Below are 24,577 nucleotides of genomic sequence, written 5' to 3' on the forward strand. Positions count from 1 at the left end.
GATTGTCAGCCAGGACCATGGCGCTGTATACAGGCTCAAAACAAAACAATACTGGAGGTAGAGAGACAAAGAAAACTCAGTAACCCAATTATTGGTCAGACGGCCATGGCGTGGATCCTTCAGAGGAAGAAACTTGTTGAGTTTGGTTTTGTTTGTGTACCGGAGCGGCCGGCCGTAGTTCCCCATTTAAGAAAACCTTGGGAAAACAAAGTGTGCATCGCATATGAGGAGTTGTGTACAAACACGCTCAAGGACTCAGATCTCAGAAGGAAGTGGTTCACTGAGCAGGACAGCAAAGTGGAAACACAGTCAACAAAAGCCTCAGCTATCTTGTCATCTCAACTCAGTCAGGTCTGCGAGGGCCATTTTAAGAAAACAGTTTAAAAAGAATGTTTTGGTGGGGTGGGGTGGGGGCGGCGGGTGTATTTGGACACGAGTCAACCCTCGTGAAACAACAAAAAAACAGAAAAAAAAAAAAAACCCAAGCTCAGCGCGCCCTGCATCTGACAGGACCTGGAATGTTGATGTATTTACGTTATTAGCAGGTATGCGGGGGTTTTAGCTGTTGCCGCCACAACTGGCATCATAACATGGGGGGGAGAGAGAGAGAGAGGGGGGGGGGATCAGGCCCAGAAGCAGCGGAGGCAAAAGTTACACTCTGTGTGTAGCGGCACCGCGCTGGCGGGAAGACAGACGTCGTCTTTGTGAGTGCCTTTATTAAATAAATGATGCCTAATCGGCTCATGTGACGAGGGGCAAATTTGCAGGGGGAATTTACAAGAGACCCCCTCAATTTATCAATTTGTCCAGGACAGAGTCCGCATTGAAGCCCCATCCTGCAGCCGTCCTCTGGCATTTGCCCTCCGTTCCTTACAGCCATCGAGGCGTCACGGCCTCTACACATGCGTGGCTAAGAGGCGGCCTCACCAGCCCGCCAACTAGCGAGATACCGCCGCGGCTGTGGAGAACGTATAAAGCGCTTAATTGACAAATAATGGACAGTCGCCTTCCATCATCCATTACTCACCTCACGGGCAATGGAGGCAGAGGGAGGGGGGAGGGGGGCGGCGAACAACTGGATTGAAATATGAGGCCTCACTGTGTGGGCTGTGGCAACTCCAAAAACAAATCCATACTCCTTTGATTACATAATAGTTCATTTGTTAGTCATCATCGTGGCGTCTTTTCTGGCGGCCGCACCGGCAGGCGTGAACGCTACAGTATATAAATGGAAGGCGACGGGGATTGCTTTGGGAGAGGAAACAAATGGTAAATCTAATGGCTCATTTTCAGTGCAAGAGCTCCAAGGTTAGCTCCGGCATAGAGGTTAGCGCCTGCGGAAATTGAGAGACGGCAGGGATGGGAGCGGAATGATAAAATGTGTCTGGCAGGCAGCGGCAGCGGCGGCGGCTAACAGGCGCCGCGACCGACTGGAAAAATGACACATTATTTTCTGTCAAACGGGCGGTGGGGGGTTGGGTAGGTTGAGGTTGGGGAGCTCGAGTGTGAGGTGTGTGTGTGTGTGTGTGTCGAGGGGGGGGGGGGGGGCTTGGGGGGAGGTGTGATAGTGAAGGCTAGGGGTGGGGGGTGGAGTCCACTCTCCGAGTGGAGCCACCTGCACAGTGTGGGGTGCAGGAGGTGATGGTGCTGGTGGAGGGGGGGAGGGGGGAGGGGGAGGGGTGAGTGGCAGCAGTAAAAATGGGGTGGGAGAGGACGACGGACGGACGGATGGATGGAAGTGAAATGTATCCTCGTCCCTCGGAGACCAGTTCCTGAATCACCAGCAGCGCCAGGGCCTTTAAAAACGGCAGTAGACAGCCAGACAGGTGCTTAAAGGCCTTTGCCCGACAACTACCCCTACACACACACACACACACACACACACACACACCCCCCAGCCCATTTACAACCGCGGTGGCAGTCCTGACCTTTAATGAAGTTACAGAGCCTCCTATTAAATTATGACAGAAAATGCATCGCCAAGTGCCTGGAGCCAAGGGGTGGCCGCCAGGGAGGGAGACCCAAACATACAGACTATAATCCCCACAATGCAACACTCATATTCATTAGCGAGCCGCCCTTGACAGCCAGGCTACAAAGGTAAAGTAATTACCCTCTGACGCGCGGAAATAAAAAGGAAACCAACAGCCGGCTGCTTAACAAACACGATGGCGGGGTGATAGCGGTGGCCAGCAACTGTGGGTTTAAGCACAGGCACTTGTGCCTCGTCTCACACAGCACGCAGAGGCCCGCATACAGTACAGTGTCCTTGCTTTCTTCACTCTGTGTATTGCTACGTCTTTCATCAGCCTTGGATACCTCACACTCCCCCCCCCACACACACAGATGCACACACACACACACAAACATTATATTAAGTTCATTATATGCAATATAAACAAATACCCTCATTTTTATGGCCGACATGACCCCTTGAGTTGACCGAAAAACAGCCTGAACACAATGAGTAGCCCTTCCTCATTAGGGGAGATGTTGGCACATCTGGCGTTAACGGAGGGAGATGGGTAAGAAGCAGAAGGACATCTGGAACCGATTCCCTGCTACCAGCTCCCTTCACTACTGAGCAACCCCCCACACACACACATACACACCCCATGTACTGACACAAACCCACACTCCCACACCCATGCACAGAGAGGCGCACGCACACACACACACACACACACACACACACACACACACACACACACACACACACACACACACACACACACACACACACACACACACACACACACACACACACACACACACACACACACACACACACACACACACACACACACACACACACACACACACACACCCCTTAATAGCATCCTCTGCGTTTCATCTGACCCCCACCCCTACTCAAAAACCACACAAACACATGTACACACTTGCGCGCACACACACACACACACACACACACACACACGCACACACGCACACACACACACACGTGCTCCTTCCTCTGCCAGCCTTTTTTTTGCTGCCCGGCTCCCTCTGTGCAGGGAGAGGCGGCCAGCAGGGCTGTACACTACAGTGTGCGGAGCGCTCGAGCTCGGCCCAGATCCATCCAAGCGCCTGTCAGCGCTGCCAAACACATTGCTGGCGGGGCCGGTGCTGCTCCGAGGGGCCGGCGCTATTCACCTTTCAGCCGAGTCAAACACTCACACCTGGCTCAATCGCTCATTAACTTTAACTATGCATTTCGATCAAGGCCCAGAAGGTCACACATTGCGCCTGTCCGGGCGGCAGGCTGTTTCTAAATCACTTATTGTTCCGCGGAGCCACTCGGCCATGAATTTACAATAAAGCTCAAAAAGAGCCACCTGAAAAAAGAAAAAAAAAGTATTCAGGTTTCTCTTTAAATAAATGATCTGACAAGTGTGCCGATTTGCCCTTATGAGGCTAAAACATTTCATTAGCTGTTCACAATGCACAAGGGGCTACTGCTACATGTTTTTTTTTTTTTGGGGGGGGGGCCTTTCACAACTATACTCTCCGTTTAAATAATGCATGCTCTTCCGCTGATAATATAATGGCCATTGACCCAGATTGATGGAGTAATGGCAGTTCACCGGCGGTCAGCTAGCTTTCACTTCCCCTCAGCAGACCCCCCTCTCATGACGCAACCCCGTGCTGAGGACACTCCCACCCACCGTGCTGCATGCAAACGCCAAACAATGCCAGCGCCCGGTCCAGACACAACATCCCTCGGCCTTCTTGAGGCGTTGGCGGTAGCGGAGGTGGGGGGTTGGGGGGGGGGGGCTGATTTATGGCAAACAGATTTAGCCATGATCAAACGCGCGGTGGGGCCAGGGAGTGCGTGGTCGTAAATCTGCAGCTCGCCGGGCCCGCGTCCACGGCCTCGCTCCGGCTCCGCTCCCGCTGTCTGATTTACGCGCCGGAATTAGCTTTGATTTCCATCCCAATCTGATGCGATCCCGAGAGGAGCGGCGGCGGCGGCAGCAGCGGTGGTGATGGTGGTGATGGTGGGGTGAGGCAGGGTAGGGGTGTTGAGAGGCGAATCCGGAGCCTCTCCAAACGCAGTCACTCAAGGCCGAAGTGATGACCTGCAGGGGTGTCTCTCTCCTACCCCATCAACCTGGCCGCGCCCGGGGGAGTGTGGAGCGAAGGGGACCTTGGAGAGGAGGGTGGTGGTGGTGGTGGTGGGGGGTAGAGGACGCATGTAGCCTCGCAGTCGTGCAGAAAATTATTTTCATCGGCTGTAATCAGGAGCCGGTGCGCGCGAGAAGAGCACCTTAAAATAGAACACAGACGCATCCCTCCTCTTTGTGTACCTGTCAAACGTTACCCTTAGGTTCTTTGAACCTCCTCCGCCTAGCGCGCTAGCTCCAACACGGCGATCATCAAACTTACACCCACGATTGCTATACAAGATAAGCCACTCGTGATCTTTCACAGTGGTAAAAACGCCAAAAAACTGCTGCTAGAATAATGTTGTATCTCCTATGACAAAGAAACAGGTCTATTTCAGCTAATGCTCGGGGATATAAAGCATGTCATGAGGGCTGCACAAAAGGAAATGAAACCTGTCACCCGCAATAAGCTTTTTTATAGCTTCAAATGCATTGTGAAGGGCTATGGGTAAGGTGACATGCATTTTTTTTTCTGATTGAGCAGATTCCTGCTATCCAGTCACGGGTCACTGGGATAGCGTTTCTGTTGTTTAACTGGCCACGTCTGCAGAACAGCTTGAAGGCGGAAAACTGAAACCCATTTCAACACAGTCTACAGCGCTAATGGACACATGTACAGTACTGTGCAATAAATAGCACGCATATGCAGCGCACCACTACGACACATGACTCACTCACAAGTCTCTCGCTCCCTCTCACACACACGCACACGCACACACACACACACACACACACACACACACACACACACACACACACACACACACACACACACACACACACACACACACACACACACACACACACACACACACACACACACACACACACACACACACACACACACACACACACACACACACACACACACACAGATTTATCAGCAGCAGTTTTGTCCACTGCGGCATATGTCATAAAAAAAGAGCCCTTGACGCCTTCGGTCTTGTTTCTCCAAAGGTATGTTAAGATTAGCCCCTCATCTCTCCCGCTGCTCCCTGGCTCGTCTGTGGGATTGCGACCGCAGACCCCACCCAACACGGGAGGAGATTTGTGGCTTTTGCATGCAAGCGCCCGAGCTCTACAGCAAAGATAATACGCCACTGCCCATATTTAAACTTCAGCCTTGCAGCCCGTTTCACCGCTGAAATAAATCCATTCAAGATGTGGCAAAGGAAGACTGCCAACAGCCCTCGCATTCTTCTTTACCCCTTTTTTCGCATGAGACGCGCAAAGGTGTGATGCTGAACTGGCTCAGTCTACTAGCTGTTAAAAAATATATAAATAAATAATAAATAAATAAATATAAATTACAGCCGTTCTGACACATTTAACTTCAGACCTCTCTCTCTCTCCAGCTGTTTCCTGTCACATGACCGCGGCAGCTGGTTTTCTTATGCGAAGCCCCTGGGTTGAGCAACACCTGGGGGCGTGGCCGAGCAACCTGGTGGACAGTAGATGAACCCGAGCGCCGCGCCACAGTTGGGCATGCGGGGACAGGAAACACGGAGGTTTTTTTTTCGCGGGCGATTTCCGCGAGGCTCCAGCAGCGGCGGCGGCTCGGGCCCTCTCTAGCGCTGCCAAAACAAACAAGCGTTGGAACAGGAGATACGCTGCAATTAAATGGCCCCCTCGCGCATTCTCCTGCACTCATTATGGCAGCTTGACCAACGCGCCACTGTGCCCCGCACACACACAAACACACCGCCGACTTGAGACGCGCGCTCCAAAAAAAAAAAAAAGGTGGTCTCTAGCCGTTAAAAAAGAAATATATTCTCTTTTGGGTGTTGCTGTTGATCTGTTTTTACCCGTTTGGGTTTCCAATGAGACTGTAACATGAGCCACTGTGTATGGGTTTGTCTAGCCAGAGGGCCCTGTGCTGCTTGGGCCAACAAACAATGCTCTCCAAAAGGAAGAGGACACCGTAAACCTTGCCGCTGTCCAATAAGCAGAATCCTGGCCATGTTGTGTAAACACACGCTAATGAATACTACTGCTACTGCGGGTCTGCTCTGTCCCCAAAGCCACTTCGATCCGGGGCCCTGCCCTGTTTGTCAGAGATGATTCCACGGAGCCTTTAAAACAAGAAATCAATCAGAAATATGTGTAACTGTGAACAGCTGCTCCATTCAAATCAGGAAATCCCATTCCTCCCAAATCACTCTCAGATGAGCCATGCTTACATCACTCCCCCTTTTCACTTCCCCTCATCTCCTGCGAGTAAATAAGCAAAAGCAAAAATTACATATCTGTATGAAAATCCACCGACATTACCGCTCAGCACAACTCCAGTCCAACACAGCTGAGCCAACTGAGCAGACTACTATAAACGCTGGAGCAGATTAATTCACTATTCAATTTGGATCCACAATCCCCTGTAAAAAAAAAAAAAGCTTCAGCGAGGCCTTTGATCGCGCAGTCTGAATTACGTGCGGTAAATCAAAACAATGTCATGACAACCCTTAAGCGCGCTAAATAAACGCAGCATTTGGCTGACATCTGTCTGAGACCACTGCTTCTTAATCAGGGTGTCGATATACAAACAGGCTACTAAGATGACGCCATCTGAACTCTATGTCTCACAATCCGTATTTAGCGTGTCAAAGCCCCACTACAATGGAAAAGACGTGTTCTTCAGCTGTTACCACAGCGAACCTCGCTAATTGTACTAAAATAAGGACAACACGCACCTGGCTGTGCTAGCCAATCACGGCACAGACACTTCTCTAATATCCAGCCAAGCTTCTTTATTTATGGACTTTAATATGGATGTAGCCTTAGCACCCCTGACCTGCTAATTTGATCATTGACAAGCGAGAGATGGGAGGGGAAGCATGGCAGAACATGCATAAACAGGCAAAGTCCCATAAATAACCGGAATAGAAAACAAAGCCCAAGGCGGCTCTCTGCGGACTCCAAGGCTGAAACTTCAGCCATGCTTGGAGTAAGGCGGCGAGCATTTTTATATTTCCCAGTAGGGTGCTTGGATGGCAAGCACACATAACTGTAGCATATTTCATTTCCATCCAATTCATTTAAATTATTATGTCTGCTGCAAAGGAGCCAAGTCAGCTTCTCCAATGATTTTTCCCCCTCCCTAGCATCCTGTCTCACGTTTAATTTAATTTTGTTAATGAGAGATTCTCCATCAACTGCAACTTAAGCACTAATATTGGGCTCCCCACACACACACACACACACACACACACACACACACACACACACGCATATATATATATGAGCGTGCATACCCACACACACACACACATATACATAAACACACACACACAAATCTCAGCTGAGCAGTTACTGCATGAAGTAGATGGCACAAATGTTGACTCATCCAAAAATCTCGAGCATTCATTTATAACTAGGGCGGGTTTATTTGCTTTGACACACAATCACATGGACCTCAGATGGAGTAAATTAATAATGTCCAGCGCTTTTCACTGACAGCTCAGAGCGCTAATAGCCCTAAACAATCCCCACAAAACAGCGATTTCTGGCGGGTGGCAGGAGAAAGGCTATTTTCAGGCTCTCTCTGTCTCTCGGACATACTGCTGTTCTGCTAAACATACAAGGATAGGGAGTCACAAGGTGCTTTCCTTTTATTACTGCTCAAGGTTGAGCTGGGGGGGGCTGCGATGGTAAAGGGGACTGGGAGTGTGGGGGCAGGGGAGGGGGCACACCATGAGTCTCTTCAATGGGATTCCCACTGACAGAATAGCACATTTGGGTGGACAAAGAGCTCACTATATTCATTTCCGTAGCCAGGCACTGATAGGGTTGCTGTTAAAGGAAAAGGGACTCACAATGAGGCCTGTCTTTCTCTGTCCATTTTGTGATTTCAGTTTGGTTTTGTTAGCTTTGTGTTTGTGTGTGTGTGTGTGTGTGTGTGTGTGTGTGTGTGTGTGTGTGTGTGTGTGTGTGTGTGTGTGTGTGTGAGAAAGACATTGACAGAGAAAGAGACAGAGACAGAGAAAGAGAGAGAGAGAGAGAGAGAGAGAGAGAGAGAGAGAGAGAGAGAGAGAAGCATTGCAGTGTTCTTGTGTGGCCCACTAAGCCATAGCCCAAAGAATGACTAGGCTGATGCTGATGCTGCTGCTGTTGCTGTATTTCCTGACTCTTACTGGCACAGAATTACTGTTTCACACAACTCCTCTCCTCGTCGTAAATTAATACTTGCTGTAAACATTTTGGGGTTTTTTTTCCGCTCTAAATATCCATCCGTGCCTCCCTGCCAGACGTCCTCGATTGGGGACAAGAATGCAGTGGCACGGAGGACCGCGGAGGAGTCGGGAAGTGGCGACGCCGTTTTGGACTGCGGCGTCTTGTCTCGTCTGCGAGCAAGACCTACCGAATTCTCACACAGCATGGCGCGTTAAGAGAGACCGCTCTAAACAATCACGCCGATTTTACAGCACAGCGTGAAGAGAGTCACACACACACGCACACACAAACACGAACCGGCTGCTGGCTTTTGAGAGAGAAGAAACGTGGCCGAAGAAAAAGGAATCCCAAAAGCGGAGCTCGCGCTTACCTTTTTGAGGTGCCCGCTGCGCGTGCCCACGAACACCACGGAATGCTCCCCGTACGTGTAGGCGGCCACGGCGGCCATGCCGTCGGTGCGGTCGTCGAAGAGGGGCGTGCCCTCGATCACCCGCAGGCTGCCCAACGGCTGGTTCAGCACGAGACCACAGAAGTCGTCGCCAATCTGCTTGGGCTGCGGGAGGAACACACAGGGAACATGAATAGAGCTGCACAACTTCCAGTAAGAAACATACCACCTCAAACACACACCACACACACACAAACAATGTGATGTTCCATTCTGATCAAACTTAGATACATGACACAGCCTTCCATGCTGGAAATGTCAGGCTTGTGAGAGGAATCTTTTGGTTGAGTTGTCCTTTTGAAGAAAAAGGTTTATGGTGAAGACCAAGACACACACCAAGGCGCACACACAGACACACACACACACACATACACACACACACACACGTTATTGCTGGGACCGCACAGCTGAGGCTGGAAAGGACATGACATCATGCTGAACTATGGCACCAAACAAAGTATAAATCACTAAGTATACGCTCCCGGGAGGAGATTTAGTTCTAGGAGTTCCCAAATGTTCATCTCAGGAGGGAACTCAACAATAACAACACCAAATTGAATAACTCTGTTTTTTCCCCCCCAGTCGGATCTCTCCACAATACCGGACAGGACGTTTATGTGAAATCAATGGCATTAGCAGAAACATCTGCAGCCTATCACAGCAGAAGATGAAGTCATCCTGCGATGACCTCCTCGTGTGCTCATCGCCCTGGTGAACTATTGCCTGACTCATCACTGGGTTTCAGACTCGGCTCAGGTCTTTAATCTCTCTCTCCTGGACCTCAGCCTCCAACCAAGCACAAAATCCATTCACCTCAGCAGAGCAAGCTGGGGAGGGAGGGAGGGAGGGAGGGAGGGAGGGAGGGAAGGATGGAGGGATGGAGAGAGAGAGGGAGAGAGAAAGAGAGAGAGAGAGAGAGAGAGAGGGAGGGAAGATGGGCTAGCTAAGCCACGGATGACATCAGCTACTGCTAATATCCTGTCTGACAAAACCCCACAAAATCTAAAGTGCCTCGTTTAACACTGGCATCGTCAGTCAGGCAGAGTGATCCTGAGGTGAGGTGATTTCTCTCCTTTTTTTGGTGGGCTGGGGTGGGGTGGGGTGGAGTAGGGTGGGGGTGGGGGTGGTTGGAGGGGTGAGGCTGTGGGGTCGGCGGGAGATGAGGTGTGGAGGTGCTGTGATGCTGCTGTAATGAGCACAGGTGATGCAGCACATTCTCGGGTAATTGGATCTGCCATCTCAACGCTCCCGATTCCTCACCCTCGGTCGGGAAGCCGGAGGATGACGGGCCGGGTGGAGCGTCCGGGGAAAGAAAGAGAGCTCCTTGGGTCTTTCTCTTTTTTTTTTTTTGTCGTCGTTGAATACTCATGAAGGATAAATATATTAAACGAGCCGTGAGCCAACGTCTGGCACACACCGTCTCATTATGTGGTCAAGGGCTATTGCTGTGCATGAAAGGGGGGCTAATAACGACGAGGAGGCCTGGGCGCAAAATCAAGAGCAGATTTGCATCAGTCATGGAGGCACCCTGTTGCTACTAATAAAAACAGGTTCGGCCTCCACCCCCACCACCCAGAGGAACCAGGTCGGACGCATTCTCTCTCTCTCTTTCTCTCTCTCTCTCTCTCTCCCTCTTTCTCTCTCTCTCTCCCTCCATCTGCTAGAGCACCGCAAACGCTATGGGAGAGTTTCAGGAGAAACCCGGGTGCGCAGCGAGACGCTTGCTAGGTTCACTTCCTGCACAACTCCACCCTTGCTGTGCGTACTGAGCGATGAAGAGGAACGAGACAAAACACAAATAAACAAAACCAAAAACACTGCTCTCGTCATACTGACAGTCTGGCTGCTGCCTGCGTCTCAGTAAATAAAAAGCTAAGAGATTTTGATAGCATGGGAAGAGGGAACTGGTTGAAACTGCAACTATATTTGGAGAGTGAGAAAACAATGTTGGAAGACACCTTGAGAAAATGTTAAATACTGTGTTTCTTCAATGGTAGTAGAGTGTGGAAGGCTTTCGATAAGTGCCTCAGGGTTGCTGCCAGGCAAATAAATAATACACCGAAATAACTACAGGGATGGGTCGCCGTTACACTAAATTATAAGGGATTAATATTTAAGGTTTTTCAAACAGGCGGTATTGAGCTGAGCTCTGTTTCAGATGCACCACTTTGCTCAGTGTCATCTTATCTTCATCTTATCTGATGAAAAGGATTCACAGATTCATTGATTTAATGTCTGCCTATCCAGCGAGTCCAAAGGCTTCATGAAATATTTATGCAGTCCTGATTCAAATGTCTCCCCATGTTTCCATCACAGGTCCAGGGGTATAAACCTTCAGAATACCTATCTGTTATGTTTGTCATTATTTGTCATGCCTGCCGTGTCGTTTGTATCTATTTAATCTTAAGTGCTATAAGAAAATCAATGAGGAGAGGCCTATCCCTGATGTTTAGCGAATACCCTGGTAGCGCTAATGCTAATATTTGAACACTTCACATTATCTTGTGATGCAGCTTTACGATCAAGATTCAATGTCAAACGTGATGCCTTAAAATATACTCCAACAAACAGAAAACAGCCCCGGGCACACACACACACACACTCGGTGCTGAAGATATTAAAGATAATGCAAAGGACTCACCGTATTGATACAGGGCAGCTCCTTGTTGAGCAGCCAAGGCAGGGACAACTTGCCCTCGCCGCGGTAACAAGACCTGATGCGCTCTCTCATCGCCAGGTTTATCTGATGCAAGGTGAAGAGGCAGAGCACGGTCTCGCGCGGCGGGTTGGCTCGGTTCTTCTGGCCCTGGGAGAAGACCACAAACAGCACGTCCTCGTCCTCCGGCAGGCCCAGCGCCTGGGCCAACCTGCGGCCCGGCCGGTGCTTGTAGGCGGACTGCACCAGGCGGTACTCGACGCCGTCCTTGGTGCAGCCCAGCGGGAACTCCACGTAGGAGTAGAACTCGGTGTCGTTGGCGCACATGCGCACGATCTTGGAGGTGAAGAACTTCTCGCCGGTGGCGTCCATCTGCGTGAGCTGCGTGTCCAGCTGCAGGGTGAGGAAGTAGATGTAGGTGCGGCTGGCGAAGCCGTAGACGTAGTAGATGTCGAAGGCCGGGTAGAGCGAGAGCGTGTCCGAGGGGATCTTGATCTGCGACGAGACGAAGCCGTCCTGGTACACCAGGCTGAACATGTTGTCGCTCTCCTCGTCGGCCACCAGCTTGCGGCTGGACAGCGTGGGGAAGTACTCCGACTTGCCGTCGATGGCCGCGCCGATGAAGAGCCGGCTGCCGCCCTTCTTCCTCTTCTTCTCCTTCTCCTTCTCGCCGGGCAGGCCCTCGTCGTCGCCCAGCACCACGCCCGCCATGCCGTCGGCCTCGCGGGCGCCCGAGAGGTAGTGCTCCTTGCGGTGGTGCGGCTCGCCCAGCTTGAAGAGGTCCTCCAGGCGCAGGAACTGGCACACACCCTGCCAGATGCTGCCGCACGCCACCAGCCGGTTGCCCGAGTAGTCGACCAGCAGCAGCTTGTTGATGTTGTCCGTGGGGTCCAGCTTGTGGGCGCAGGCCCGGACGCTCGGCGGCGGGTAGCACCTGGCGTTGTCCTCCACGGGGCCGGTCATGTGCGAGCGGAGCTCGGTCAGGTTGGCCGACAGCTTGTAGATGCGGTTGACGGCGCCGACGAAGACGTCGCCCGTCTTGCGGTGCACGGTGAGGTGCGTGAGGGTCGTGTCTTTCACCCTGAAGCTCCCCGACTCAGGGGGCGGCGCAGTCGGGGTCGCGGGGAATGCTCGGATGTTGGTCCCAAACACAAGTAACACCAGTAGTGTTGTCAGCCATATGGACTTCATGATTAAAGTGTTTTGTGATTTTTTTTTTGCGCGTGTCAGGGGGAAGGGAGGGGAGGAGGGGGGGAGTAACAGAGCTCTTCCCTTGAGCTTAGTGAAGGCTTTCCTTTACTCTCAGCTTCAGTGGATCATGTCTGAAAGGAAGCACAGAGGGGGAGAAATTGTCGGGTTAGTTTGTAACGAAGGTGGGAGGTAACAGTGGCTGGTCTTAAAATAACATTTAATGGCATTAGACAGGACTTGAGAGCTAGGAGGTAGGGGGGGAAAAAATCACTTTCAGTTTTCTGCACTTTTATCTCGAATCCACACAATCTCTTTCCTGAGTCCATTTGGAGGGGGGGGGGGGGTATTAACGACTGAAACTGGTCAGTCAGCCACTATAAGACAGCTATGTGAGGTTTTTTTTTTTTTTTGGGGGGGGACTATTGATCCAACGGCTTTGGTAAGTGCCAAGCCTTGTCACTCCTACTCACTTCACTCAATGGATTGCTAATAAACCTTTACAGCCATCAGTAACACTAATCCTGGGCACATTTGTTAATTAGAGCGGTGGTGGCCGGGAATAAGCAAGTTAGACAACAACACTGACCAGAACAGCCCTGACCAGAACAGGGAGCCACAGAGCATCATCTGCGAGCTATATGCTGTTAGCAGCAGCTCAGGATATTTAACATAAGCGCTCGGCAGATCAAACACATTGCTCTTCTGCTCAATCACTGCTCCCCACCCCACTGAGCAGAACAGCGGGAATGAAAGAGGCCCTTATGGCACTCAAACAACCTCTCTGAGCAGGGTGCTCCTTGGCTCGGCTGACAGGAAGAATGGAGGCTTCTTTTTTGCTCCGTGTCAGGAGCACCGATTTCAGTGGTTTGGGGTTTCACTGTGTTTGCAGCGAGCGGCACCTCGAGCGCTCAGGATTTTTTACTTTGTTTCTAAACAGAGACAAGCCCTGAGCCCTGAAGAACTACCGAATTATTTCACCGCTACTTCCTCCCCTCCCCCTCCCTCCACACACACGCCTCCACAAATCTACACCCTTCCCCTACCCTGCCAAATTCTCATTCCAGGCAGTGCTGAAAGACACTGGATACCGGCTTAAAGAAACAGGAAAAAAGCAATCATGTGAAGTACAACCATTCCTCCTTATTGTGCTCATGACTTCACGTGGGGACCCTGGACACTGTAGGGCCTACTGTATACTGTATAGCCTACTGTATATGTCTGTCTGCCACATGCTATCACCTGACTCTATTCAAATGAGAAACTGTAATGCGATGCAATGTGTAGACTGACACATTTGTTGAGTTAAGTTGAATTGATGGGATACCGACTCCTGTCTGTAAGATTTTCCAAACCTCTCCAACAGCACCTTTCTTCACTATACTTTACGATGGACCACAAAATTCCAGACTTTAACTGAATTGTTGCTGAGAGGAACTGCAGCTGTCAGACCTTGCTGCTGGTACACTCAGCGCTTCCAGTAAAGGCAAATGTGAGGCCCATTGTGATACAATGCCATATTGTAATGCCACTTCCTGAGGTGGAAGATGCCGTTGAGGAGCAATCACAATGAATCCATTACCAGAAAACAGAGCGGCCTGGTGCCAGCAGGAAAGAAGCCGAATTATCCCAGCGGACTGCTTTGACCCGACATCAGGGAGAGCGTATTGTGATGGCGGAATTGCAAAATCATTTTTAATGATGATTTTCCATGGTCATCGCGAGTGTCAATCCTCCTTGAAATACGCATGCAGGAAAGTAATTACTCTTCTACAAAGATAGGACCTGCTTTGTCATCATTACTATAGCGCTACAATAGCTTGGCCACTAGTGCCACACAAATCAGCATGTTGGGACCAGGTATAATTGAACACCTTAATGATCTAATCTAATTAATCGCAGGTAGCTTTTAATTACAGGCAATGTCAGCACACATCACTGGAATCATAAGCCGACACATGATGATCGTAATCTACTTTGATCAACAAGTTTTTATCCCATTATTGCAAACAAGCATTCCAATTTGAGTCTTCTTCACCAGAGAGCCACTCACTGGTCGACAACAACAATATCCAACCAAACACCTGTGTCATAAATGAAATAGGAGGACAACAAGCAAGAAGACCCTAGTAAACAAGCATTCTGCATGGCATATTTGTGCTAAAACTAATCTCTGGAAACACAATTACAGCACAATATCAGACACAGAGCGAAATTTAATCTCAGCATGAATTTCTGTTTGTGTAAATATTGGTCTTTGGTCTCAGTATTAGGCCTGACGCATGACTTGGCAGACTCAAAGTTCCGAGAGTTAAAGCTCGAATCTCTCTGGCCAGCTCTCTCGGGTGGTCTCTCCCTCCCCGTCTGGACAGACAAAGCAGTAAACAACACGGCCCACCAGTCCAACGGAGCTGCACAGCAAGGTGCCTGTACACCCCCGGCAACAGCTCCTTTTTACGGGCACACCCTGGTGTTTACGGCACCCAGGTGAAATGGGCTCATTTGTTTGCTACGGGTCTTTTAGCCTTAATTTCAGTGCCACGGCGACCATTTGCCCACCATTTGCAGCCATGATGAATAATCTCAGGGGTGACTTGAATAAATCCTGGCCCGTGATCGAGTGTGTGTGTGGACATGCCCCGCAAATGGCCATAAAACGAAAGCTGCACAGCGAGAGCATAGGAATACAAAGGCAAACAGAAAGAAGCGAAAGAGAGAAAGAGAGGGAGAGAGAAGGATGGAGAGAGGAGGGGGAAAGTCAGGGCTACATCACTACAGTCAGAAGAATGTGTGGCGAAAGAGAGGGCCATCGACTTTATAATGCGAATTCATGGAACATTCCAGGAGATCACTGGTTCACCTAATCAAGGACTCAGAAAATGCCACCCTCTCTTCACCACTTCAGTAATGAGGGTCAACAGCACTTGATTAGAAAAAAAAGAAACAGAAAAAAAGCGAAGAACTGCTCTCTTCACAGGATTAAGATGCTAAGCCACTCATGGCCACGGCTGACAGGCTTGAGGCAAGATTTACTGAAGAGGGTGGAAGCACAGGTGTAAATTCTCTGGCCTTGTGCAAAAGATCTACTTAGTCTATGACAGGATACTCACTCTGACATCTCTATTTGTTGTTTAAAAAAAAACTCACAAGTTGCATGCCATTAAGAGAGAGAACAAATTAGTGCATGTGTGTTCTTATCAGCAATTTTCTTTTTTCCTATCAGCCATCAAACATAGGAACGGTTCTTCTAGTTCACCAGAGCCAAGTAACCAATGCAACCAAAACAAAGACCAAAGTAGCTGATGCTGAAGGCATGAATCATAACTTCACACCATCCTTCTGATGAATTAACATGTTCAAACAAAGGTACTTTGAACAAGTGACATGTTGTGTGTTTTTGAGCTAAGCAATTTGGAAATAGCATGAGCTCAGTTTACCATGAATCACTGAATAGCAACCCCTGTGATTCACAGGTAGTATGAGTAGTGTTAGACATGGCAGCCAGTGACTGATGTAAGTTCACACAAAATCATCCGGTTACAAAGCCAGAAAGAAACTGTGCCCTTCCCACATATACCCAGCTCTGTTCTGCCTTTATCTTTTCGATACTTTGGAGCATTATGGGGTTCAAAACAAGGTCAACCATGTTTACACTAAAAAGAGGGGTTTGCTAAGATTTCTGTGGTGACGCAATGACAAAATAAAGGAAATAGAAGAGGCTGAGCTCATAGGCCATGCATTCTCCTGAGGGCTTTGGGAGGAAACAAGGCAAGAGAAGAATATATCTCTCAGTGTCACCTGATTGTTTCCGTTTTTTGTTATTCTAGTCTTGTCTCACATCCTGTGTGAAGCCTGGGTCAGTGGCTCTTATTAATGGCCCAAAGCCTGCGTGAAAGTGTGTCGAAATCCTGGGGAGCAATAGATGGCTAACACCCTTCCTTTGTTTCCTATCTGCTATCATCAATCATTGTAGCAGCAGTATCACAGGCTATCGACAACAGATAATAAGTCATTTGTGAACATAGCATCAACAGTGCTAACTTGAACATCTAGCATGAGTGTTCTCTATACAAATAAAAATGCTGAAATATTTGCCACATTTATTTGAATGTTGTCCATCCTTCCACTGTCTGTGTTGAAAGCATTTTGCAGCCATTATCACATTTGTTGACTCAGTCCTTTATCTTCTAGGCTAATACCCCTAAATACGTCCATGCGCCCGGCTATTCTTCAATTAGATGACAAAATAAAACTACTTCCAGCTGCCTTTTCTTGATACCAGCATGTGTGGGATGGGCGCAATAAACCCATCCTGTCATACCTTCAGAAAGAAGAGAAATTCACCTGCCTGGGCCACCAAATACAAAAGATCTCATTTAAGATACTGGTGGCGCGGTCTCCAGCTTGCTTGGCTGAGCAGTCAGGCAACATCAGCCAGCCCTGACAAATGCAAGGAGGAGCAGCGACTTACCATCAGACAGAGGCTTTTGTTCAGCGATCACAGACATACCGATGACTCGCATTGCCAACTCTGCCCCTGCTCAGAACTTATTCAGTGGATGAGCACATGCCAGTCTTTTGCAGGCCTTTCCATCTTTCCCTTACTACCAAAAAACACCGCAACGACTAACTGAAATGGAGACCTCAGGCTGACATCCACAGTTGATTTAACTGGAGGGCAAACATAATATGTCACAAATGAATCTGCCAAGCAAGCTTCAGCTGTGTCCCTCTCTGACGTGATGACATCACTTTCGAGAAATAGCCAACGGTGGGGAGTGTTTGTTTTGCCTCTGGTGTTTTCAAGGCAATTAAAATTATCTGTCAAATGAAACTGAACGAGCACAAAGGAATTCCACAGAGTAAGAAATTGTCGTCTCCCTCTACTCAGCTGTGAGAGGCATTTTAAGCTTTTGAAATGGAAAATGCTGTTAAGTTCAGCAGTGCAAACCACATCTTTATTCTAAAATGTAACAAAACTCCTAGCATGGCTGTGGTCTATATGGGAAGAATTCATCTTTAAACAAGTACAGTATTCAGTAATAGAAACCAACACAACCCATTCCCTCAATCTTACCAACTATAATCGCTAGCTCTAGTGGACTCCATTGACACTTACTGTGTACATGCATGACATCCATAACTTGCAGAGCATCTTATCTTTGTGAAACCACAGATAGCATTCAAGGAATTTTGCCTTTGTCCTTGGAGTGCCAATTGAACCAAGCCCGACCCTTATGCTTCACAGATGCTGCAAAAAACAATTAAATGTAAGCTACTGAATATCTGACCAGGTCCTCTGTGGCATGTTGACTATAGCCCTGATGGTGTGATGTGGCGAGGAGTTACTTACAGATGCTCTCATGCAGAGGCTGGACCGCAGAGAAGCAGTTAAGTGATATCCTACATATCTGTCTATCAACCGAGGGTCTGGAAGTTGCCGTGTGGCAATTTCTTTTCCATTGGAGTTGCAATATGACGCATTGGCTGTGCAAAATTATTTATTTAGAGGTAGAGTTTGGATAGTCTGCTTGTATCCGGTGGATGAAACATCCCAGTAGCAATAGAAAGTACATTATTTCATCTGAACCTGGTTAATCAGGCTATGCTTTACTTTGCTTACATATAAACAGTGACGACATTATAGGCTACTATAGTCTGGTCAACACTGATGTGACGGTTTCACTCAAATAGCCACTTCCAATTTAATGAAGTGTACTGTATATCCTACTGATATATCTAGAACATGGTGTAGCATGCAACCTCAACCATGAAAGACAGCCCTCCATCCTAATTGCATTTATTCGGTCTGTGAAAATAGTAAAAAAAAAAACACAAATAAAATCAAAAACTGGTCAACTCCAGTGAGCTCTACTGGTGAACTTGCGTGAATTATAACTTTATGTGGCCCATGCTTTCCTTGGCCCTATAACATATGCAACCACATCTGTAAGTTACTTACAGATAAGTAGGTGGGTGTGTGCTCTTGAATAAACAGCTGTAATATGGACTTATACCCAGACCTCGGTAAATATGGATACCTTTAGGTCTGTAGACATACCTGAAAATGGACCAATATCATTTATCTGAACTAATGACTCAAGAAACGCATAGAAATATCAGGCTCCAGCACAGGTGGTAGCCTACACAATGCCAACCACATTAGCTTGCTTCATCTGAAATCTTACTCTGTTTTATTTTACATAGGTCCACTTGCCCCATTCACCCCAGTGCCTAGGCTGCACCCTCTGGACTGTTGTTGTTATAGTAGTAGTAATCTAACGTATGGAATTATTTTCCAATATATGTTGCGAGCCTAGAAAGACTCTTTCTTCAAACAATCCCATTGTAACCTATCTATGCGGGCGTGCTTATATAACGTTGTAGGAAGACGACGCTACATTTGTTTATAGTTCTTGTTGATACAAAATTAACAGTCAAGTCCAGGCGTCTACAGCGCTGCCGACTAAAGCCTAACCTACTCTTATGGAATTAATTCTAATCCTTTAGACCATCGTCTACTTGCATTGTTGTTTACATGCAACACAATAATACCCAGACAGCGGCCAGACGAGTGACACTTGGGCAGATGTTTTGAGCCCGAGCAAACAGACATATACACTACACATGATGGCAAAGTGTTGGATTCCTGGTAATTGCATCCTTCTTAACCTATGGCATCCCAAAAAAACATCATCCGCGCGTGAAAACTCAGCTCCGGTAAATCTTCACTGACCGATGATAGAACACAGCCAGTAAATTCTGTTTTACTATGAGGCATGGCTAACATTCTTAGAAAGGAAGCAAACTACAATGTGACAGAATGATATGCTCTGAACAAGAGCTGTGTTGTTGGTTATACACCCATTGTCACCAAATGATCAAAATGAGGGGCATGCATGCGAGGGGGTGATGGGTATTTTTCATGCTCGCAGGGTAGGCTGTACGTAATAGCGCCTTGCAAACCACGTAGGTATTGGCGAAATGTCTATCTCTGAGGAAAATACTTGTTTAATATGTATAATAGCTGTGACAGGCCACTCAGGGTTATAAAACTGGCAAACATCACACAGGCATCACACAGCACCCACTGCGTAACGTTACACACGGCGTAAACCTTTTCGTTCGCCCGTGTTGCACGACTGACATGCACGTTTAGGACTCTTACCAGATGGGTTATAAAGAGGAGACGTTCTGTGGTGTTACTGAGATGTTTCAAATGTGATCACTGAAAAACTGCATTTCTCTAACTTTCTAGGAAAAAACAACATCAGGAGTTGCTTATCGAGGCATAAGCCACGATGCTTGATAAAGCAGTGATGATCTATTGTGTAGAGATCAACAAACTGTGGAACCATTGGGCGTTTGTGAGTGATTATTTGTTTTTGATGCAAGATAAAAGCAAACACTTCTTAACACTCCCTTTGTTCCTAAAAGAGACGTATAACTGGCAGCCCCGTGCATGCATTTTAATACAATGTTAAATTCACTCCGTTTGCTTTAACCAACCACCTTAGAAATCGGAGCCAACTGAACATAAAACCGTGGTCTGGTTCATAGCCCCATATCTATTACTCCAGTGGGAAAAAAGCGTACCATGGGCTAGACGAGCTACACATCTCAGTCATACCCTACATTTTGCTATAGCGTAGCTTAAGCATCACAATCAATCACTGCAATTCAACACCAATTAAGGAAGCTCTTGGCTCATGTTTCAACAGCTTACACACCTACCTGTATTTCGAGTTCAACAGTTACATCCACATTTGTATCTGTGAGTATTTCAATAAGGTTTCGCGGCTGAAAAACCTTGCCTCCGTTACTCTTTCTACAAAATCATAAAACGAAGCCCACAAGGCGCTCACCGCTGCAATGGCATGGTAGCCTCCTGGTCCTTCCCTCAAGAAACCGTCTTGCTTTCTCCAGAAGCTCAGATTCAGTAACTATCCCTTTAAATATGGAACCTACCATTACAGTACTGGGGGAGTCCAAATTGTATTTGCTCTATAACATAGTGTTTTGCTATACATGATCCAACGCACTAAACAGACAATGACTGTGCCGATTGAATAAACATGTACATGTCTAAGCAGAGCTCGCAGTTAACACTAATATACTGGTAAAGTATATGCACATAATTTGAATGCGCGCCGACTTCACCTTGTGGATTTGGTATTGGCCCACCCTTTATCGAGCATTTTTCTACCGAGCCCAGATGTTGGAAAAAAGGCTGTCTGAAGTCAGACGGGGATGTCTGCAATAACAAATTGATTGACTATAGCCTACGCCAGCTCAGTGATGAAAAATATACAAATGTTACATTTGGCAACATAGTTATTTTCAGTAGCCTAAGTCCTTATAGTTCTGAAAGGGAGACTGACCGCAAATCGCGCAATTATTTCACTTTTATTCGTTATAATTTGTCACTGACACAGAAAGTGTTGATGAAAAGGCGAAAAAGACACTCTCTCTCTCGCTCACACATTCACTCGCTCAGTGTATGTATGTAATGCATGAATGCACCAGTGAGCGCCTAAGCATCAGACTGTTTGTCATGAGTGCTAATCCCTAAATTGCTATAGCTTCTTAATTACATGTGAGGGTAGGGTTTGGCTATTGCCACTGACTGTATAGAGGGTTACTACTTAATAACTAGGCCTGTGCTGGCATATCCTTAGGGTAGTTCCACTAGGTCTACACGCTATCCAAATCTTAAAAGCTTAAAAGTCTGTTTATTTTAACAGTTGTTACATATGCCAGATAATAAGGATTACGTTTTTCATATATGATATTGCCTAGCCTGGTCACGTGACCACTTCAGTAATCTACATATGAAATCTGGATTTCTAAATCTCTGCGAAGAGTATGACAAAATTGTGCCAATGGTGTTCCCGGGGTTGATATTACAAGAACCTATTATTATGTATATTATATTTTAATTGAGGATCATACTGTAGAGAGAGAAATGTCATAATTACAATGGGTACTTTTTCCTCACCATAATAACAGGCTCTTTAGACACTGGGCAATTGCAGGGTGATTACAGTCCATATAATGTGTAGGGTATTCTTTACCTGAAAACTGACCAGAATCAGTCAGGTGATGATTTGTGCCAAAGGCTAATATAGCATTTGCAACACCTCACAGAGTGTACTTTCAATGTTCCCTATACCCACTTCCTTCACTAATCCCTCCAAATGTTTGAAATCAGCGGCTGGCCACTGCACAGGTGCCTCATCTGATAACGGGGGAAATCCTTTGAGGAGGTTAAAGACGGGGCGAGAGGGACAAAGCCCAAATTGAGTGGCATTCTCTTTCCTCTCCGGCTAATCAATCACTGCCTGTCAGGACTAGATACAGTATTACAATGTATTGATCTTCAATCAAGACTGATTTTCATATCCAGGACTATAGGAAGGCAACGTGGTCTTAGGACAAACTGGTATAAAGACCTTAGAGATGCTGAAGGTTGGCTGTTTCTGGACAGCAGTGAAAAAACTAAGATGTTTGCACATGTAGGCTACCATCAGTACAGTTGTAACTTCAGTTCAAGGCATATTTCTGAGAGACACTGAATAGGTAAATATTATGTGTGCAGATACAGTATGTTCTAGCAATGGTAAGACTTAACCTTCTGATTCACCGCCATTGCTCGATGTTCATTTGTAAATGTCAAAGTCTAATTTTACCCTGATAAAGTCAACAATTATATACTGTGTGTCAACAGACAAAGCTAAATTCGGCAAAATTGTTATTCAATCTGAAGGCCACATCTGAGAGAGTCAGCCTGTATTAAGGGCGTCCTCTGTCATTCTGCTTTAATGAAGTTTGATGCAATCCACCAGAAAGTAGCAAGGCAATCCACTTATTCAGATCATGCGGCCAGTAATTGCCCGTTGAGGAAAAATGACACTTGCAATCCCAGACTGCAGTAAACAGCACAAATTTGAATGACGTAGAAAGAAAATCACAACTAACTGGTAATGGCTGCGGTGAGATCAATTAGACATGTCGACAGTTGGCATCCCCCCCAACACTCATCCCATCCAAAGCAACATCACCACTGACATGCTCAGCCTGCTCACTCTGTTTGGGTGGCACAGGGGCTGAGTGTACACAGTTGACTTTATTTCAACTCCACACTCCCGCACAGAAACAAACAGGTTTGAAAGGGTCATATGAGGAATTAGTTTTGTAACTAAAACAAAATTACAGGGACCTTGGGGAGGGTGGGAGGGCCGCCTGTTGATCAACCCTCTAGCCTTGTACTCCTAAGCTGTGAGTGAGTTTGATCCTGGTGCACTCTTTCAAGTCAAACTTTTCTCTCTCTCTGTCTCTCTCTCTTTCCGCCTCTGTAACTCTTTCTCTCTCTCAACCTCTCTCTCTCTCCTCCTCTGTAATTGTGTACAGCTGTAATTGAAGCCACTCGAGGAAGGCAGGCAAGCAGGCGGGTAGGCAGGCAGGCAGGCAGGCAGGCAGGCAAGCAGGCAGGCAGGCAAGCAAGCAGGCAGGCACGGCTCTCTAGTTCTTCGACCACATTTCGCCGGTGGAGGAGTCTGTTTTGCTCCTGGTGGAGAGGAGAGGAGAGGCGGAGAGGAGCGCGTATAGAGGAGCAGATGTGAGGCTGGGCGACAGAGGGAACGATGGGGGGAGTGAACCTCCAATGCAGATGAAATGAGGCCTGTGGTTTCCCTTTGAGCACTGAGCCCGCATCAGAGCAAAACCCCCAGTATCTGAAATGGACAGCCTCACTCTCCACATCCCGCTCCTTAAAAAGGAGAGACACGAGCTGAGGAGAGCAGTGCATATTTGTAAAGGGAGACGTGTTATTTCAGGAATTGTGCACTAGAGACTCTCCTTTGTGCTACAATGGCATTTTCTTAAAGTATGTATTAGTTTTTTTTTGCCAGGAAAGTCATTTCAGAAGAACGTACCGCATTGATGCACAAAAATAACTCAAAACCTTTGCTGAAAATGAGCCTGGTCCAAAAAATGCAAATGTAAACATGCCATTTATAGGGTTCCTAAGTTTGATATTTATAACACGAACTATGTTTCCATACAATCCCTTTCCACATGTTCCCCATCAGATATAATAGGCTAATAACAATAAGATCACAACATCAAAATCCAAGCGAGTCTGCAGTAGAAGAAGAGTGGATTAGTACATTCTGTGGTTTTTATTATCAGGGCACCTTCGCGTCACAAGGAATAAGACTACCACTACATCATGGGTCATGTCTGCCCCTTTTTATTAAGTCATACAGTTCAGGGAACAACCTGATTTATTGGATTACAACATTATTTGATTCTGTGCGTAAGCCATTAGCTAACACAAGTGGCTAAGCTGTGTGCCCCAATGTCAGCCGAAGGTTGCTGCCCAGTGCAACATATTTCTGTGAAATGTGTTATTTTGTGCCGTTTGTCACCTATTATCGTCTTCTCAAGACCATACTGACCTCGCACTTGCAAATTAAAGTCTGAATTTATGCTATTTACCTGACAGCACAAGGCAGAATGACTTTCCACTGGCTCATGAGGTCGGTAAATGAGAATGCTCTGCAACCCTTCTCTATGGAGCTCTTTACTGCTCCCTAGTGGTTGTCAAAAATCTTCATTGCAATGAAACCTTTCAAATGGTGATCTGCACAGGCCTACTAGGCGAGATCTGCTACATTAACCTTGTTGTCTAGTACCTCATTCAGCTATCTGTTCAGAATGAAAAATCAAAGTCAGCTAACTGGTGGAGACTGTTCGTAATGTTGTTAAATCGCAACAGCTTGCGCTGTTCACACTCTTGGTCTTCACCCATGAAATCCTTTTGGCATCACATGTCTGGCTTCTCTGATGAGCTGTCTTGGCAGCATGGGGGTAATTCAGTGCATTCAGAGCAGGCCACAACAATACACTTGGATCATAATGAGGACTGATGATTTACATGTGATCCAATAG

At 47.4% G+C, this 24,577-nt stretch overlaps 1 protein-coding gene across 1 annotated transcript in view; it reads right to left on the reverse strand.

Moving 5' to 3' along the window:
- Positions 1-12,628, reverse strand: part of plxna3 (plexin A3) — a 119,184-nt gene extending 106,556 nt beyond the window's left edge. The window contains exons 1-2 of the mRNA XM_062541422.1: positions 11,423-12,628; positions 8,704-8,886 (exon numbers count right to left, since the gene is read on the reverse strand). Coding sequence (XP_062397406.1) covers positions 8,704-8,886; positions 11,423-12,628 — 1,389 coding nt within the window. The remainder of the gene's footprint in view (positions 1-8,703; positions 8,887-11,422) is intronic.
- Positions 12,629-24,577: the final 11,949 nt, after the last annotated feature.

This window comes from Sardina pilchardus, chromosome 7, assembly GCF_963854185.1.
Source record: "Sardina pilchardus chromosome 7, fSarPil1.1, whole genome shotgun sequence".
Taxonomy (NCBI): domain Eukaryota; kingdom Metazoa; phylum Chordata; class Actinopteri; order Clupeiformes; family Clupeidae; genus Sardina; species Sardina pilchardus.